The sequence below is a fragment of the Anas platyrhynchos genome, chromosome 9 (assembly GCF_047663525.1).
Source record: "Anas platyrhynchos isolate ZD024472 breed Pekin duck chromosome 9, IASCAAS_PekinDuck_T2T, whole genome shotgun sequence".
NCBI classification, from domain to species: Eukaryota; Metazoa; Chordata; class Aves; order Anseriformes; family Anatidae; genus Anas; species Anas platyrhynchos.
The window spans coordinates 595595-613515 of NC_092595.1; the positions used below are offsets into that span (position 1 = coordinate 595595).

The 17921-nt window shown below is 47.5% G+C and overlaps 2 protein-coding genes across 20 annotated transcripts in view; one reads left to right on the top strand and one right to left on the bottom strand.

Annotated features, from left to right (window-relative positions):
* Positions 1–17921, top strand: part of MED12L (mediator complex subunit 12L) — a 131216-nt gene that overhangs the window by 56146 nt on the left and 57149 nt on the right. The window lies entirely within an intron of this gene.
* On the bottom strand, positions 975–16818 carry GPR87 (G protein-coupled receptor 87). Its single transcript, XM_005023654.6, has 3 exons — positions 16405–16818; positions 3347–3479; positions 975–2100 (listed from the first exon to the last, which is right to left on the bottom strand). Exons 2-3 carry the CDS (start codon positions 3378–3380, stop codon positions 1055–1057), a joined length of 1080 nt encoding a protein of 359 aa, XP_005023711.3. The 5' UTR covers positions 3381–3479; positions 16405–16818; the 3' UTR covers positions 975–1054.

The following is a 17921-nucleotide window of genomic DNA, read 5'->3' on the forward strand; positions in this document are numbered from 1 at the left end:
TGTGAGGAGCAGCCCCGCAGATCCCCTGTCCCCTGGCAGCAGCCCCCTGAGACCCTGCTCCAAGGCGAGAGCATGCCCGGCTCTGCTGGAGCTGCCTGCAGCTCCGCATCGCTGTCCGTCACGGCACTGTGTCTTGTCGGGGCTGTCGGGCTCAGGGAGAAGGTGTATGAGGCGTGGGGCTCCGGAACCATTTACGTGGGATGTTAGTGCCACTAGGCAGGCAAAAGTAGCTTCATTCTGACAACGTTTTTCTGACATATGACATTGTCTGTGTGTAAAAACGAACCCTGTACATTGTTTCACCAACCGTGGTCCATGTCAAGAGCAGTGCTGTGGTTTGGGCTAGCCAGTGGTGAAACCACCCTTGGGTACGAGTACTTCCCTGTCCCCAGCTCTGGAACAGATGTGTGCACGGGTTGGCGTGGCCTGCACCTTCAGTGGTCACCCTCTTCCTCCTCCTCTGCACATGTAACTGCAGCACACGATGCCTTTCATCTGGCTTCAGTGTCAGGCATTGCCAGTACAACCCGTGCATTTTTGGTTTGTTAAGCAAATTTTTTGCTGTTCTCACATTCTCAGTAACTATTTTAGGTGAAAATAACAATTTTACTGTCTTAAAGTATTTCTGCTAGAAAGCAGAAAGGAAGAACTGATAGAATGTCAATAAGAGTGAAAAATGCATTAAAAATGAAATGAAAATAAAGGAGCATTATGAGACTGAAATAATTATTGGCATTTGAGCCATACGGGAAAAGAGCTTCTCTTGGTTAATGACAACATTCTTTAAATTACAAGATATTGACATTGGATTTCTTTAGTTTCTGTTGACCTTAAGAAAACAAAACAAATGTAAAAAAATCTGAAGTGAACCTGATCTCTGTGTGAATTCAGGCTTTTGACATTTAAGATAGATGTTAGTAAGCTGAAATGGAAAAGCTGTACGTGTCTGCACAGTCCTTAATGAACATCCATGGTCAGATACTCAAAGATACGTTTTATTTACATGTTATACAAATACTCTCAGAAATTAGCAAAAGTCTCTGTGTGGGTGACTTCAGACATCGGTGTACTCATGGTATATGCGCACTTCTGACCGTCTGACGCTCTGAAGCGACCTAATGCTCTCGCTCCTGGTTCTCATATTTGATTTTCTGAACAGCCTTCGGGAGAATGATCTACACATGAAGAAGTAAATTATTGGATCCAGACAAACATTGCATGCAGAGAGGAACAGTGTCATTTCCTTGCAGTAATACAAGATCTTATGTGCAGAGTCATCTAGCAGCTTGTCTAGATGACTAAAAGTAAAGGGTATTCTGCACAAGTGGTACGGCAGAAAACAAGTGAAAAACACAGCCACTACAACCCTTATACTTTGATTATGCTTTCGCTTTCTGCTTGACGAGCTGATGAATTGCTTGCTTGATTTATAAATGTATCTGGAGATTGCAATGTAACATCCTATTAGTACTATCAGGACCACTACGAACATGCAGGTATTGATGTAAATGACAGCTGTATGCCATTTGACTCCCAGGGGTGATTTAAGTTTTATGCAGTCGTCTATATTTTTCTTTGTCGGGTAGCCGTTTGTAAGGATCAGATTTGGCAAAGCTAGGAAAGCCATAACTACCCACACACAGGCAGATAAGATCTTAGTGAAGGTGATGCTGTACATCCTGGAGTCTCCAAAGGGCTTCACGACTTTCAGATACCTGTCAATACTGATGAGTCCGAGGAACACGATTGTAGTGTACATGTTGGCGTAAAATAAAACCGTGGTGTACCGGCATAGGAATGAGTTGAAGTGCCATGGGCCCAGCTGGGAGTCCTGAATTATCTTAAATGGGAACGTCAGGGTCATGAGGAGGTCTGCAACCACGATGTTTTTGAGGTAAAATATAAAACTTGTTTTATTTCTGATGTGGAAGAAAATCCATACTGCTAGGCCGTTCAGCAGGATGCTTGCCAAGAAAATAACGAGGTAAAGCACAGGCAGAACAATGGTGGTGAACTCGTTCTGCGTGGAGTTCCCGAGGAGGCCTGCTGTGTGATTCGATGCGGTACTGTTGTCTTGGCTCAGATGGTCATCTACAGGAGCTATGGAAAAGAACAATTTTGAAGTATGTTTTTAGTGTTTTATAAACGGAGCAGTTTTAGAACCATCCTCTAGAAAATGTCACCTCTCTGGGCAATCCCAGAGGCTGCTCAGGTCAGCCAGCTCAGAAAACCTGAGCCTGAAACAGCAGTCCTGAGTACTGCATGCGTTAAAGTAAATTAATCTGTGGCTTATCAACCCCTGAGCACAATGGCTGCTGCTTCCCGCTGGATACAAAGGTGCCTCTGCCAATACTGCAACTGGAGGAAAATGCAGCGAGTAAATGAATGTCCATTTGAGCAGTTCTTGTGATACTCACAAGCACCCCTCCTGCCCTTTGATAGGATTCAATGAACTTAATATGTGGCTTTCATGCTTTGTACCAAGCTATTCTGTATGAAGGTTGTCTTAAGTTAAAGTTGTAAATGCTCAATGCTTTCGTCCCTTCCTACCACGCCTGCTCCTGTTGTTTTCCTAGCAGTTCAGGAATAATTCTTCTGTACATTACCAAAGTTTCCAGGAGAGGTGTTTTCATACAGGAAACTTGATAACTGTGAGGATAATGGGCGTTTGCACTGACTTTATAAAATCCTGCCCTAAGTCACCTAATCAGGGAATGAAGCCGGGCATGTGCATTCATTTTGTAGGCCTCTCCGCGCCGAGGTGCCGGCACAGGGAGGGTGCTGGCAGCGGGGTTATCCTTGCTGTGGGATATCCCTGAGTTGGCTATGGGATGTTACTGACACCTGGGTGTGAATGTTGTGAAGCAGCACAAGGAAAATTAATGTAAGAGCAGGGTGTGCGCTCTTGGTTGTCTTGGCAGATAGACAGCGTTTGAGCTCAGATGGTGTTTGTCACGAAACAGGACTCTGGAGAGTCTCCTTGGGCCTATTAAAATGATAATTTAAAAGTTAATTTACTTAAATGTACTTAAAAATCACAGCCTCTGGGTATTTTAAGGTTTCACATATAAATATTTGTGAACAAACTTCAGATTGTTATAATTTTTTCTGTTTTTTTTTTTTTTTTTTTTTTTTTTTCCCTATCAAGAAATAGGGAAAAATCAAGAAATTATTTGTGCTTTGAACTTGGCTGGTGAACTGGGACTGCAACCCATGGGGGCAGCACGTGGCAGTATTCAGACAACCTTTTCTGAGATGACTTATTTCTTTAAAGCCTTGGTAGGAACTGATAGTAAGCAATACAGTAAGCGCTTCTCAGGCACTTCAATTTCCAGTGTTATTTTACCTGGCAGTTTTCCATAGGACGAATTGTACCCCATTATTTGTGGTGCTGTAGGTCGTCAGCTGGAACACCTCTCAGGAGCCCCACTGGCAGCCACAGGTCCTGGAGTCAGCAGGGGCTGCGTCAGCTCCGCATTCTGGGGAAAAAGACTGAAGTTAAAGCAAACCAGAAGTTCCTGTATTTCTCTCTGCAACATGGAGAACTCTGGGAAGCAAGTTTTGGCCAGAATTCCCTAGGAAGGGCCTGAGGTGGAGCCGATGGCTGGCCTTGGGGGGCTGTGCAGCTGCTCTGCTGTCAGGATCTTCCCTACTGCAGCTCACTTGGAGCCGGGCATCTGCATCGCTGCTGGCAGTCCTGCCAGCTGGGTTTTTGTAAGCCCATGCATTCACTGTAAAGATATTCCCCTTCTTCTGCCTCACTAACACAGCTGTGCTGGAGCTTTATTGCTCTAATACTTAGAAACATTACTCCAGCTTCTAACCTGAGTATCTGTGGCCACTTTCTGTCTCCATTATTCCTGTACCAATGCCTTTCATTTAATGAAACCTTCCCCACCTCTGATATTTGTCCCTCTGTTTATAGAGGGACATTTCTGTATTTACCGAGACATCATTTACTGTGTTTAAGCAATCCCAGCTCTTCTCTCTCTCTTTTTTGAGTCTTGAAGGTACCAGTCCTTCTCTGCATCTGCTTCAGTTAAGATGATTTTCCTTGAACCCCATTGACAGATATTGTTCACTGTTTCGCAAATGAGGTTTAATAAAAGCTTGTTTCATGGTGGCTTGTTTTCTCTGCTGAAACACCTCAGGTAATATTTTCTGGGGTTTCACTTCCTCCCTCCCTCCCTGTGTCTGCACCAGGCAAGTGGCAAGCAGCCACACTGGGGCCAGCTCTGCCACGCTTTGTCCCCTCTGCTTCCCAGCACTTGGTGCCAGTGGGTAGCAAACTTGTATTGTCCTCAGCCTCATGATCGTGTGGAGTTTATCCAAGAAAACTTCATTTAAAGTTTGTTATTTTCTGTGAAAACGTGTTGTATTCAACTTCTTAATGCCTGTTTGCTTTCTTTCTTTTTTTTTTTCTTCCAAAAAATGTAGTCTGACTAATGAGCCTCTAATGACCTGGCCACGAATTGCTCCTGGCTTTGGTACTGTGCAGGTGTGTATCTCTACACCACACCTCTAGGCTTTAAAGCTAGCTTAGTGTACAAGGAGATGCAAACATGCAACCCCGCTTCCTGCAGCAGGCAAAGCCTGTCTCCAGGCAGCGCAATGTGCTGGCTGGAGCACCTTGTGCCTTTGGTCTGCCACTACAGCTGGTTCCTTACTCTGTGATAAAGGCTTGGCCTTATTCCTGACAGTTCATGTCTGGATGTCCTGTTTATTTGTTTGTTTTATCTTGGCCATTTCAGTGCCTGATTCCTGACAGACGCTTATTTTTATAGACTTTTTCTTAACTCCTCATTTCTTGAAGTTAAAAAGCTTCATAAAGAAAATTTGACAGTATCAATTTATAAGGCAACATCCCAGATGATTGGTTTATTCTTCTATTATTTGAGTGTAACAATTTTTCCTTGTTTCACTTTCTGATTATTAGTTTTGATTAGAAAACTAGAGCTAAATAGCTCACACCTCAGCAGGACCTGACTGCTTCTCCTGTGGCTGTGAACAGAGGATAAAATTACTGATGCCCTTTTGCAGATCTAAATTGTTTTACACGATTATCACTGTATTAGTGACAGGGAGTGAAAAAGTTTTAAACTGTCACTAGATGGCAGTAAAGCAAATCATTACATCTTAAAGCCTCAGTAAAATTGTGATTCTGCTATTTTAGGCTTTTTCTCGGTCTGACTTCTTTTGGTATGGCATTATTTGCTCTGATAAAAATTGGGGTCCCTAATGGGACTGTCAGTTATTTTAGGTATTTTGTCTTCTACTGAGGGATGTGCTGACAAGCAGTAGCCTTCCTCCTAGACAATAAGAAAAATCTATCACTCTTGCTGTTGTTTGTAATTCACAGCTATCCCTTTTTACCCAGGAGGCACTGAGATCAAAAGAACAAGTGATTTTATGAAAAGATGCATATCTCTCTATCTTATGCAAATAGAAGCCTATTTCCCTGCATTTCAGAGTTCCTTTTAAGTTTGTGTAATTCCTGGTCCCGGTCCCTGGAAAGCTCCCTGCTCTAGGCTCTTCAGGCAAGTGCATTCCCAGATCCTCGGCACGGAGGAGTTGGTGAAACGCCAGTTGTGTTGCCTGAGAGCAGGGTGACTGATGGCTCCGGTGTTCCCATACAGTAACCCTGGGAGGTGCTGTAGGACTCAATGGAGCTGAGGATCAGATCTGTGCTGAACAAGCTTCTCGTGGGCTGTCACTCCAGGTCCTAAAGGAAACCACTTTAAATTCTGTTAAAAGAGGCTTGTGCCTGTTTGCACCCGTGCCTCTGTCCTTTTAGGTGGATGTTACCACTAAGAGACTGTACAAGTCTGACAACAGGTCAACACATATTTGTACAGAAACAGCCCCAACACTCACCAAAGGTTTGGTCTCCTGACTTGCATCCAAAAAAGAAATAATACCCAAAGATGTTTTCTGACACTGATGAGAGAGCTGCATATGATCTCAGCCTTGCTTTTGTCTGGGCTCTCCTTTGAGCTTGCACCATTCACTTTCCCATCTGTATCCTGGGGTTTACTGTCGGCAGAGACAGGGCATTCATAGCAACTTAAGACTTTGAAGCCCCTGCTGTTTGTGGACCTTACTGGTTTCCTTCCTCACTGCGGACAGCATTCTGTTTTGTATGTTGTTTGAAGCCACTGGTCCGAGTGCTGGGCTTTAGTCCGTAATTTTGTAGCTGAGCGTTGCTGCACGGGACTGACTGCAATCACTTGGACCAGTGATGTGGAAATCACTGCCACAGAAGGCTCTCCCCAGACAGGCATGTATCTTACCACTCTGGGGCATAAAATACAGTCCCCAGTCCCTGATGGGCCCAGCTGTGCCTGTCAGGTTTGATGATATCAGCGCAGCTCCCGTGCTTGCCCTGTAACAGGTCTGCTCAGGTGCAGTTTGCTTATCTCCCCCGTCCATGCAAAACCTCTGCTTGCTGAAGCAGCCCAGCCACTCGGTCACCGTGCTCTGTTCCCCTTCCAGGTGCAGCATGGACAGCAGAAGCAGCAGCAGCCCTTCTCTTACGCTTTTCAAGTCAGCACTTCTCTTAGCAGATCCCACATGGGCTTATTGATTCCTGACCAGGGCACTGGCCATGAGAAGTCCCTGCCACGTGCATCTTCCTGGCTGCTGGAGGTGTGAGAACAGTTAGATTGCCCAGGGAGGTACGGGTCACCTTGAAACCATAGTGGGAGCTTGCTCCTTCTTCTTGCAGACCAATTAGGATGAAGCCCCTGAATGGGTATCTCTGTGTCATCTTATTCCTGATGGATGGTTTTAATGTTAAAACATATTCCAAACAATTCCCAGTAAAGCATGGGCTGGAAAAAGAAATTGAACTGTCCACAATTACAAACTGTGACAGCTAACCCACGTTAGCAGCGCTGGGTATCCTGCCCTGCCAGCACAGCTGAGCTCAGCTGAGAGGCCTCCATGCGTGCATGGGGTGGAGGTTAGAGAAGACACCTGCTGTTGGCTGCCCTAATTATGTGTTACAGACTTTCCCTTATGCTGTTGTAGCTCTGAAGCTTTAATATCTCAAACAGGTTTGTGCAGGACAGCAGAGAGGTGCAGGCATGATGGTCCTTGCTGCACAGAATTGATTGTGTGACCAAATTTCTGGATGCACAGAAACAATCCTGCTTTAGGCTCAGAAGTCCAAAGGTGTTCAGTTTCCCATCAGAGCCTATCAAGCTAAGGAGTTCTGTGACAGAGCACATTAAGTAGCATGGCTTTGTTATTTACACTGGTACGGTGAGAGATCAGGGCTCAACTGAGTCAAACCTGGTGTATCCCTAGGCTCTGAGAGCTCCAGTTCTGATAAAGACCACTGGATTGTAGACTTGAGGAACTAGATGAAGGTCATCACCTATGGAGAGTTCACAGTTTTTCACATAGGACCATAAAGGTTGGAAAAGACCTCCAAGATCATCTGGTCCAACAGTCCCCCTACCGCCAATGTCACCCACTAAGCCATGTCCCCAGGCACCACGTCCAACCTTTCCTTGAACATCCCCAGGGACGGTGACTCCAGCACCTCCCTGTGCAGCCTGTCTCAGTGCCTGACCCGTCTCAGTGCCTGACTGCTCTTTCTGAGAAGAAATTTCTTCTTATTTCCAACCTAAACCTTCCCTGCTGCAACTTGAGGCCATTCCCTCTGGTCCTAGCACTAGTTACATGTGGGAAGAGGCCGACCCCCAGCTCCCCACAACCTCCTTTCAGGTAACTGTAGAGAGCAAGAAGGTCTCCCCTGAGCCTCCTCCAGAATAAAATGTTCTCTTGGAACGGTGAGTGAAGAGTGTCTTCTCTTCAAAGAAGAGAAGGTATTTTGTAATTGTTCACTGATTATGCACTCCGATAGAGGGATTTTCACGTGTTTGAACGTGTTATTTCTGTGCTGGATAAGGTTGGTTTTTAACTCTTTGTCCAGTTCTTCACACACTTCTTCTGACCAGTTTCATCCTAACCGCGTTTCTCCAACGTCGTGCCTCACGCTTCCATACAAATGTGTTCTGCTTGGATCCTTAGAAGCTGCTCCTTTATTCAGGTAGCTTTTTAAAGCAGAATACCTATTACTTCTTGTCATTTATATATTTGGTTGGTTGTTTTTTCTATAATTTCCCTAAAGGCTGTCAGCTACAGCAAATACAGGTTAATTACATGCTGTTTTACAGATGAGGTAATCCGCCACTGCTAATGTTGATAGACTGGTTTATATGCATGACTGATAGAGCCTCAGATGAGAAATGAAGCAATAGGCTGAATGGCATATTTCAGTGTCATACGGGTACAGAATGACTGCATGGTTTTGCTGATGACTAAGGCTTTGAGTTGCCTCACTATTTAAAGAAATTCTGTATCCTCAAATCTAATTATTCTTCCTTTATCTCTTACTTGCAACTTCTCAAAAATTAGAAAATTCTCTTTGTGAACTTGAACGAATATTCTAGCTCATAGGGCTGTGGAGTTTTAAGTTGTGTTTATTTAAGCACCTAACTTCTTGGTGTGTCACTCCTTGCCAGTCTGCATTTGTCAGCCTAAAGTCTGGTAAATGGCAGAATTAAAGCAAGCATTAGAAATGTGGGGCAGTTTATTCAATTTGTACTTGGCTGGCTGCAATTATTTTCTTTTCTGTTGCCCATCAGAACCAAATCACTGACAGTTAATTGTAAAGATTTGTGGAAAAAAATACACTGGTGCAGGCTGCAGTGTACTTGTGCACACTGCATCTGCAAGCTGGCAAGTGGCAGGTACAGAGCCTGTGCACAGGCTCCCTTGGGTATGTCCAGCCACTCCTTGCCTGCATCGCTTGGGCAAGCCTTAATGTTATTTCTTCTCTTCTCTAGTATTTCTCTGCTATTCTCTTCTGCCGTGCTACTGGCATCAGCGTGAGTGCTGGTGGAGCTCACGTGGTGCGAGGGCACCCACCAGGCAGGCTGCTGCTGCCCATGGCACTGCTGCAAGGAGCTGGGCGCTGCTGGGTGCTGCCCGCTGCGTGGGCAGGAGGCACCGGGCACAGGCTGAAGCACGAGGCTGCAGCTGAGCTTAAGGAGTCACTGTTCTGCGGTGAGGCCGGTCAGATGCCAGCACAGCGTGCTCGGAGAAGAGGTGGAGGAAGATGCCAGGCAGTGGGTGCAGCTGCCCCTGCCTGAGCAGGGCCAGCCCCGGGGTCTCTGGGGACCCACCTCGGCTGGTTTCTAATTTGGTGATGGGGAGCTGGGTTGCTTGCTGCTGCCTGCCGGCCAAGGGCTGAGTGAGCAGTGGTGCTGCCGCCAGCTGCCTGCCTGGGCCAGCTGTCACGGGCTGGCCACTGCAGCCTGGGGACTGCTTCGGGGTGGGCTGGCTGGGAGGGAGTTGAAAGCAGCTCTCCTCAGGGAGCCCTCGTTGGGGTTTCGTGCCCCTGGGGGCCTGCTGGCAGAGAGGCGTGCCAGCTGTGTCTGCTGGTTCTCCGTAAAGCAGAAATGTTGCTGCACCTAGCCAACTGGATTGCAAAGAGGCAATAAGAAGGTACAACCGTCTTCAACTGTGCCGTCTGCTTAGTCATACCCACAAACAGGAACCAGTGCCTTGGCTCAGAAGGTTTCTTGTCTGCCTTAGTATCTAATAGAAAACCCCCTTCTTGGTTTTCAGGTTCCTCCTTGCACTTCCCCCTCCATCCCAGACTTCTCTCTCACGGGTCTCTGAACAGCAGCACATCCCGTCCCCAGCCCAGCTGTGCTGAAACTTGCTGCCTGTCTGCCTTCAGCCCGTGGCAGAGCTGCGTTCTGACCGCCTGTCCTGCCCTACCCAGCGGTCTCCAATAAAAGACAAGCGACAGGAGTGGTTCGGGAGCAGAGCTGTCCCGTGGCAGGCTGTGCCCAGCACTGTGCTGACACCTGCTCCGGGGGCAGCCGTCCCCTCACGTGGCCAGCGGGCACTTCCTTCTCCGCGGTCACTTAGCTCAAGAGTTGGCCCTGAGAAAAATTCTGTCAGCTATTCTTGTAAACTGCAGAGCTTCCCACTCGCAGTCACTTACTCAAGTTTGGGTTTTAGTCTTTCTTAAGCCTTTGTACATGAAGGTAAAAGTACCATGCGTATGCCCAGCCAGTTTCTGTAGCAGAGGACAATCTTGTGCCAAAGAGGAACAAAGGTCTGATTCTAAGCCGTGCAGGTGCACATCTCAAATACTGAGCGAGACGTTTTCCTTGGTTTTGGTCAGTGTAACTTTGTGAAGCAGATGTGCTCAGCTTTGCGGGCACTCAGGTCAATTATGCTTCTCTTGGGATTTTTAATCTGCTACACTCGAAAATTGGGAGGGAGGGTGACAAGATTCTAGGTATCAGTTCTTTGGTGGCCACCACTTTGACCGCCATTTCTAAAGCAGCATTGTATGAAGTGTAGTGCTAAAATTTGTTTCTCAGGCTGCGGTTGCTTTACATGAAGGTTTAGGAGAGAACTGCCAACAAAGGTACCCCACTGGGCAGCTGGTAAATGGCTCTTGGTGGCAGAGGAGTTAAGTGTTGCAATTATTACTATTATTATTATTTTTTATGTGAAAATGAAGAAGACAATGCCATGATGGCAGAGTTGGGATAATTAATGTTTTTTCAGTATGGCAGCCTCTAATTAGGAAGGAGGAAAGGATTAACCCTGGAGTGTTTCCTTTGTTTCTGTCAAGAAGATGCTGCTGATGGTTGCTTCTGGTTGCGCAAAGCCTGCTGATAGTAGAAGCTGTGCTGTAGCCCTGTTAAGTTACTTTCTCTGAACCCCTGCTAAGACTCTGCCATGCAAGATCCAGCTTCCACTGGCTGCGCTCTGAGCAAGGCTTGTTGCGGTGGCAGTCCTGAAGCTGAGCAGCACAGTCCCAGCCTCTCCCCCAGCACCACCACTGGGTTGCCCTCTGCCTGTGCATCTCTTCTCCTGGTCCCTGTCACAGTCTCCTTTGTTTGTCTGGCATTTGCTTTTCAGCTCCTGAAAAAAACAACCCATCTTTTTGGCTCTCTTAGTGTCTTTGTCCTTGTGCTGGCTGCCTTGGATCCATTCCCTCACCACACCACACGTCTTAGCTGATCTCTCGCATCGTGTCAGCATCTGGATGGCAGTGATGAGTATGAAGCTGGAGACAGTTTCATCCTTTCCCTTCCTGTCAGCAGCTTGTATGTGCTTTTCCTTTCAATTGTCCTTCCTAGGAATCCATGACCATTGTGCTGATAGCTGTAGAAATCTTTTTTTTTTTTTTTTTCCCCTTCCCCCTCTCTATTAACTTCTCTCATTTCATTTGTGTTCGGGTAAGAGAAGGGCCCCCTTTACAGAGTCACAGAATAGGTGAGGTTGGGAAGCAGGTCTGGAGACTGCTTGTCTAATCCAAGTCCCTGCTCAGAACAGCCCGGGAGGCTCTTGGCCTGTTTTGCTGCAAGGGCACTTTGCTGGCTCAGGTTCAGCTTGTCTACCAGCTCATTCTCTGCCCAGCTGGGTGCCCCAGCATGTCCCAGTGCTTGGGGCTGTTCCTCAGGGGCAGGACTTTGCATTTCCCTTTGAACTGCAAGAGGTTCTTGCAGCCCATTTCTCCAGCCTGTCCTGGTCCTGCGTGGCAGCACAGCCCTCTGGCGTATCAGCCGGTCCTCCCAGTCTGGTCACCTGCAAACTTTGTCCCCTTTCCATCCAACTGGATCGCCATTCTTTTGCTGCGTGGAAGATGCAGTTTTTAGTCCCTTGCCAGCTCACGTTTCTAGTCTTCCCTTCCAAGGGGGAGGCCAGAAGCAGGTTCACATTTACATGTACTTTCCCAGAATAACTTAAACTTTTCCCTCTTTTAATCTCTTCACAAGTCTCTCCCCCAGCCCTTCTATTCCTGTTCTGCTTGTGTTTCTGTGGGCTCTGTTCTTGGCACAACAGGCAGCCTGGAAATTTTTGTCAGTTAATTTCCTTTAATTCCATGGGCTGTTCCTTACTTGTCCTATACACTTTATTATCCTGAAGTCAGTCTTTTAAAAGTTTTTTATAAACACAGCAGTTGAGGCGGTAAGCAGTCTGGTGCTGAAGTTTCAGCAGTTGGTGTTTGGGTGGCCTTGAGCTGCCTCCCGAGGAGCAGGCAGGCGGCTGCTCGGCTCGGCGCCGCGGCAGAGCTGGCGTGGGGAGCTGCTGCCGGGCTGCGCAGGCGGCCTCTGCCTCTTCCCGGTGGAGACCGACTTCGGGCTGCAGCTTCTTGCAGGCTAGGCTTTAAGTGTGGTGATTGGCCTTGTGCAATGAAAAACAGTGAGCTGAGAAACTTGAAACTTTAAAAACAGCCAAGATGATGTCCAGGTCTAGAAACAAGAATGAGGATGTGTGATTGATTGCACTGTACCTTCACCTATTGTAGCTCTGGCTATTGCACGCCTGTCTTGTGTCTCAGGTGTATGGGGGATGCTGTGAGAAATCTTGTAGTTAAAAATAAAAGTGCTGGTACATGCGTGTAGGTAATGTCAATCAGTTTTATGTAATTCTAGCCTCACTTTTAGGGATTTTATTTTGCATTGAAACAATTTCTATTATTTTTTAGTATGCAATTCTAATTCACATTGCAAAAGGACAAAAAATTCTCATTTACTGTAGTCAGCTGGGTTTTTCTGTGCCTTGGTGTATATTGCTGTGACATGGGACTAACCATGCCAGCTACTTGCAGCACAACCAGTGTTTCAAAAAGGAAGGAAAAGGACGTGGGGATTTTTGGGTATAACTGGGAGAAATTCAGCCTGTTGCAACCCTGATTTTTCATGAAGTGCTCTCAGCCTGTCTGCCATTCTCAGAAATCAACAGACTGCAAATCCTGGGCATGGTTTCAGTGTGTGGGACCCAGAGAGCTTTTCTTCGTCGCCTGGCCCAGCTGCTTTGCCAGCTCCCGGCCATTCCCTGTAGGGGCAGAGGCCGCTGCTGCGCAGAAGGTGATACAAGGCCAATTTATAATGCTCCCGATCAGTTGTCACTTCCTTGTGTCAGCAACATTTTCCCCATTAAAACCAAGAATTGTAGCATACTGTGATAACTTGTATCTCTTGAGGTTTGGTGTTGGTCAGATGTAGAATCATAGAATCATAGAATCATAGAATATCCTGAGTTGGAAGGGACCCTTAAGGATCATCAAGTCCAACTCTTGACACCGCACAGGTCTACCCAAGTTCAGACCATGTGACTAAGTGCACAGTCCAATCTCTTCTTAAATTCAGTCAGGCTCGGTGCAGTGACCACTTCCCTGGGGAGCCTGTTCCAGTGTGCAACCACTCTCTCTGTGAAGAACCCCTTCCTGATGTCCAGCCTAAACTTCCCCTGCCTCAGCTTAACTCCATTCCCGCGGGTCCTGTCGCTGGTGTTAATGGAGAAAAGGTCTCCTGCCTCTCGACACCCCCTTACGAGGAAGTTGTAGACTGCGATGAGGTCTCCCCTCAGCCTCCTCTTCTCCAGGCTGAACAGGCCCAGTGCCCTCAGCCGTTCCTCGTACGTCTTCCCCTCCAGGCCTTTCACCATCTTCGTAGCCCTCCTCTGGACACTCTCCAACAGTTTCATGTCCTTTTTATACTGTGGTGCCCAGAACTGCACACAGTACTCGAGGTGAGGCCGCACCAGCGCAGAGTAGAGCGGGACAATCACCTCCCTCGACCTACTAGCGATGCCGTGCTTGATGCACCCCAGGACACGGTTGGCCCTCCTGGCTGCCAGGGCACACTGCCGGCTCATATTCAACTTGCTGTCTACCACGACCCCCAGATCCCTCTCTTCTAGGCTGCTCTCCAGCGTCTCATCGCCCAGTCTGTACGTGCAGCCAGGGTTTCCCCGTCCCAGGTGCAGGACCCGGCACTTGCTCTTATTGAACTTCATGCGGTTGGCGATCGCCCAGCTCTCCAACCTATCCAGATCCCTCTGCAAGGCCTTTCCACCCTCATTTGAGTCCACAACTCCTCCAAGTTTGGTGTCATCAGCAAACTTGCTCAAAATGCCTTCTATTCCTACATCCAGATCGTTTATAAAAATATTGAAAAGTACCGGCCCTAAAATGGAGCCTTGAGGGACCCCACTGGTGACCGCCCGCCAGCCTGACGCAGCCCCATTCACCATAACCCTTTGGGCCCTGCCCGTTAGCCAATTGCTCACCCATCGTATGATGTTTTTATTTAGCTGTATGGTGGACATTTTGTCCAGTAGGATCCTATGGGAAACCGTGTCAAAAGCCTTGCTGAAGTCCAAAAAAATCACATCAGCTGGTTTCCCTTGGTCCACCATACGGGTGATCTTATCATAAAAGGAAATCAGGTTAGTTAGGCAGGACCTACCCTTCACAAACCCATGCTGGCTGGGACCAATGACTGCTTTGTCCCCCAGGTGCGCCTCAATACGTTCGAGAACCATCTTCTCCATGATTTTACCAGGCACTGACGTGAGACTGACAGGCCTGTAAGTCTGTGGAAGCCTGCTTTTGGTAATGCACTGCCTGGGTTGTTTGGTTTAAAGAAGGTACTGGGGTATTAAATGTTGGGAAGGGTTAAGACAGCTGAAATGTGGGACTCTGCTCACTTCCTCTGGTGCCTTCTTGGCAGCGCCTGGGTTTGTGTCTCTGGCAGCTTGGTCTCTCACAGCAGTGTGGTGATCAGTAGCCACTGGTGTATATCAGGCACGTTTTCTCTTGGTTCCAGAATTTTAATAAGTATTTCATGCCTTGAGTTTCCTGCTGCAGTCTTACCGCAGGTGCCTGGGCTGGCTTTCCCCAGCACTCATGTGGCTGAAGAGGAGAGGAGAGGAGAGGAGGCCCTTCTGAACTCCGCTGTGCAAAGCTGAGCTGCGACTCCTTGTAAAAGGAGGTCTCTCCCACCCGTTGCTGCTGGTTGTCCGGGTATCTCCCACCCCAGGTTACGTGCAGCAAGTGCGGCGAGTTCCCTGGCTGAGACAGGCGCTGGGCCAGCGAGGGGCTGCCTTGGCGAACGCAGCCATCGCCACGCAGCCGCCGCCCGGTGCTCGGTGTGGGCCCGGGTGCCTGCCCAGCAGCTGGTGTGGGTGCGTGCCGGCGCAGGCCGGGCTGCGGGCGCGGGTGCCGGGCGAGCTGGTCTCCCCGCTGCTCCCCACCCTGCCCTGGGGAGGCCCCGGCAGCCAGGGCGGCACGGAGGGTGAGACAGCAGGGCCGTGCTGGGAAACAAACCCTCTGCAGGCGGGCAGGGAGGAACCGGCGGCTCGGTGCTGCTGAAAATGCACTGCTCTTTTTCTCACACGCCCCTAACGCAAACAGATGCTTTCTGTCTCTAAAATCCCTTCACACCCTTCAGCTTCTCTCTCTCTCGCGCGCGAGAGCTGGTCCTTGTTGTTCCCCACCGTGGGGTTGTCCCCGGCTGGAGGTCCTCCCGCGGAGGTGGCAGCCAGCAGCATGGGGGCCCTGCAGGGCTCCTGCCTGGTGAAGGGGAGTGAGAGTGGGGCCACGGGGAAATGCCGGACGGCTCCCAGCCAGAGAACGGCCGGCAGCTTCCATGCGAGCAGGGCCTGCGCTTCTGGAAGGGAGTTAGTGACCTCGGCCGAGTGTTTCCTGGTTTCTCTTTTAACAGGGAGATTGCAAAATCTTCTTTAAAAGGATGGACAAAAGTATGAAGCCCTATCAGAACAAGACCAAGCGTATGCGATGAGAAGACAAATGGATGTCTGCAGTCCCCGTAGAGCACAAACACTAAGCCATTTTTTAAAATATAAAACAAACTTTTTTAAACCTTCAATTGCACTGCTGTTTTCAGTTGTTCATAGCTAAGAATAATCGCTTCAATCTAAAATACTTGTTAAATGACATAGGTTTTTAAAAGTACCCCATATATTTCCCTAACTTTGAGACTAATCAGACACGTAGTTTGAGTTGCTAGTTCAGAGCTATGTGGTTTTTCCAGTGATCTGGACAAGTTTTAACATGATCGGAGTGAAGTATGAAGGAAGAGAAACCTTTATTCTGTATAATGTAATTAAGAGAATTCACGTATGCTTTCCTTTACTGAAAGAGGCAAAAAGGATAGAATACAAGCATTTCACATCAAATTCAGATGTTATATTTACTGAGTCTTACTTGATATGACTTCAAGCCCTGTCAAGACATAAATTATTAAATCTGTGAACCTTCCTGCACTTTCAATAGTATGTTAGAAAGAATAACTAGGAGAAATATATAAATTTTTGCCATTAGGAAAAAGATAACAAGTGACGTTTGCCATTGAATGAATAAAAGATTAGTTAAGTCTCACTATTTAAGACCTTTTCACATTTTTAATGGATCCGATACTCCGCTTATGGTTCCATGTCCTGTTTTCAGCAACTGCATCTTAATTCCCACTTTCTTTTCAGTTAAGGGTGGTTAAGAGCAAGAAGATTTAGAGAACAACTTATCAAATGCTTTTCAGACCATCAAAAATCACTTACCTGCCACCATTGTCGCCTTCCATTTGCCTCTTAGCTGCATCTCGAAAGTGCCTTAGACTCCTCCAGAGTGCATCTTGAAACTCAAATAGTCATGAGAGTATTTCTCGCGATAAGGTACTTAAATAAACCATATCTGGAAGTAAGCTTCTTTGCTTCCAATCGCTTTTTTTTGCGGTACCTGATCAGAGAGGCAAAATTCCCCTGGCCAGGAGCAACTGGAGCAACTGGCTCTCTCATTCCCGGGAATGACTCACATGCCAGGGTAGGCGAGCGCGCTCCCCGCTCACTTCCTGGCTCCAGAGCAGCTCGAGCGCCCAGGACGCAGACGGTGATTCACCTGAGAGGTGGGTTAGAGCCTGCTCAAGGCAGCCGCCGTCCTGCAGGGAGACGTTGCGAGCAGCCTGAAATCATGTTGTACTGCAACCTGTGCAGCCCTGCCTGTGCCTTTCAGTCAGTGCTGTTTTGTCTGCAGGGTGAATGCGAATTTAATGCGATGTGTGTGATGTGATGTGTGTAAACTGAAAACTCTTGTGCTGGGTAGATGCAAATATCTGCTAATGAAGATTATCATGTCAATTATTAATTTGACTATATTTAGACATCTTTAATGTACTTTGAGCAGATTCTCTCTTCTAAATAGCGTGTAGGATGAAAGCAAAATGTTAAGTCTGTAACTAAATATTCCAGCTAAAATGACTAGACTGTCTGTTCACTTCGTCCTTTTTGCTGTCATGGTGCTCTTTGAGATTCTGACTGCGGGCCCGCTGCCTCCTGCAGTCCTACTGCCACTGGTCCTGGGTGTACGCACGTTTAGAGGAAGATAGCCTAGTGCCTTAAGAACATTGAAGTAACCCCAGAAGTAGTTACATCAGGACAAAATTGTGTGTGTGACTGTGTGTCAGTAGAGGATGAAGATGTTAACCCATTTCTTTAGCTTTCTTGAATAGAAAACAGTTATAAACGATACCCTCTCTCCATTAAATCGACAGGAATGAAAATAATCTTCCCACGATTAAAGCAGTGGCTGCCAAGTCACATTTACTGGACTTCTGTCTGTTCTGCCTGCATTTCTCCATACACTTTTTTTTTTTTCCCTCAAAGCTCTGAGTAGTTGAATCCCCAGTGCTGCTCTTCTAACGCTGGAGAAGGTCTTCTGCACAGGTCCCTTTGACAGCTGCTTGGAGGCCTGGGAGGAGCTGGAGATGGAGCAGGAGCCAGACCTACCTGTTGCTGTCCCTGTGCTGGTGAACTGCTTCCTGACTGCGTGTCCAGGGGGAATCCTGTGATAACTTTCACGTTTCTGCTCTCTGCTCACTAGCAGGCAAACTGTAAAATTCCCTCTTGCCTCGGGACCTCTCCCTTCAATCAGATACAGTCCCTGATCTTAGGAGACTTCTGACATGGCTCATCTTTGAAGACCAGCTTTTGCAAGGCAAAACAGATAATGGAAATGAAGGCAGCAGGAACACGTGTTATGTTTATCATCTGTTTTTAGATTTATTACTAGAAGTTGCAAA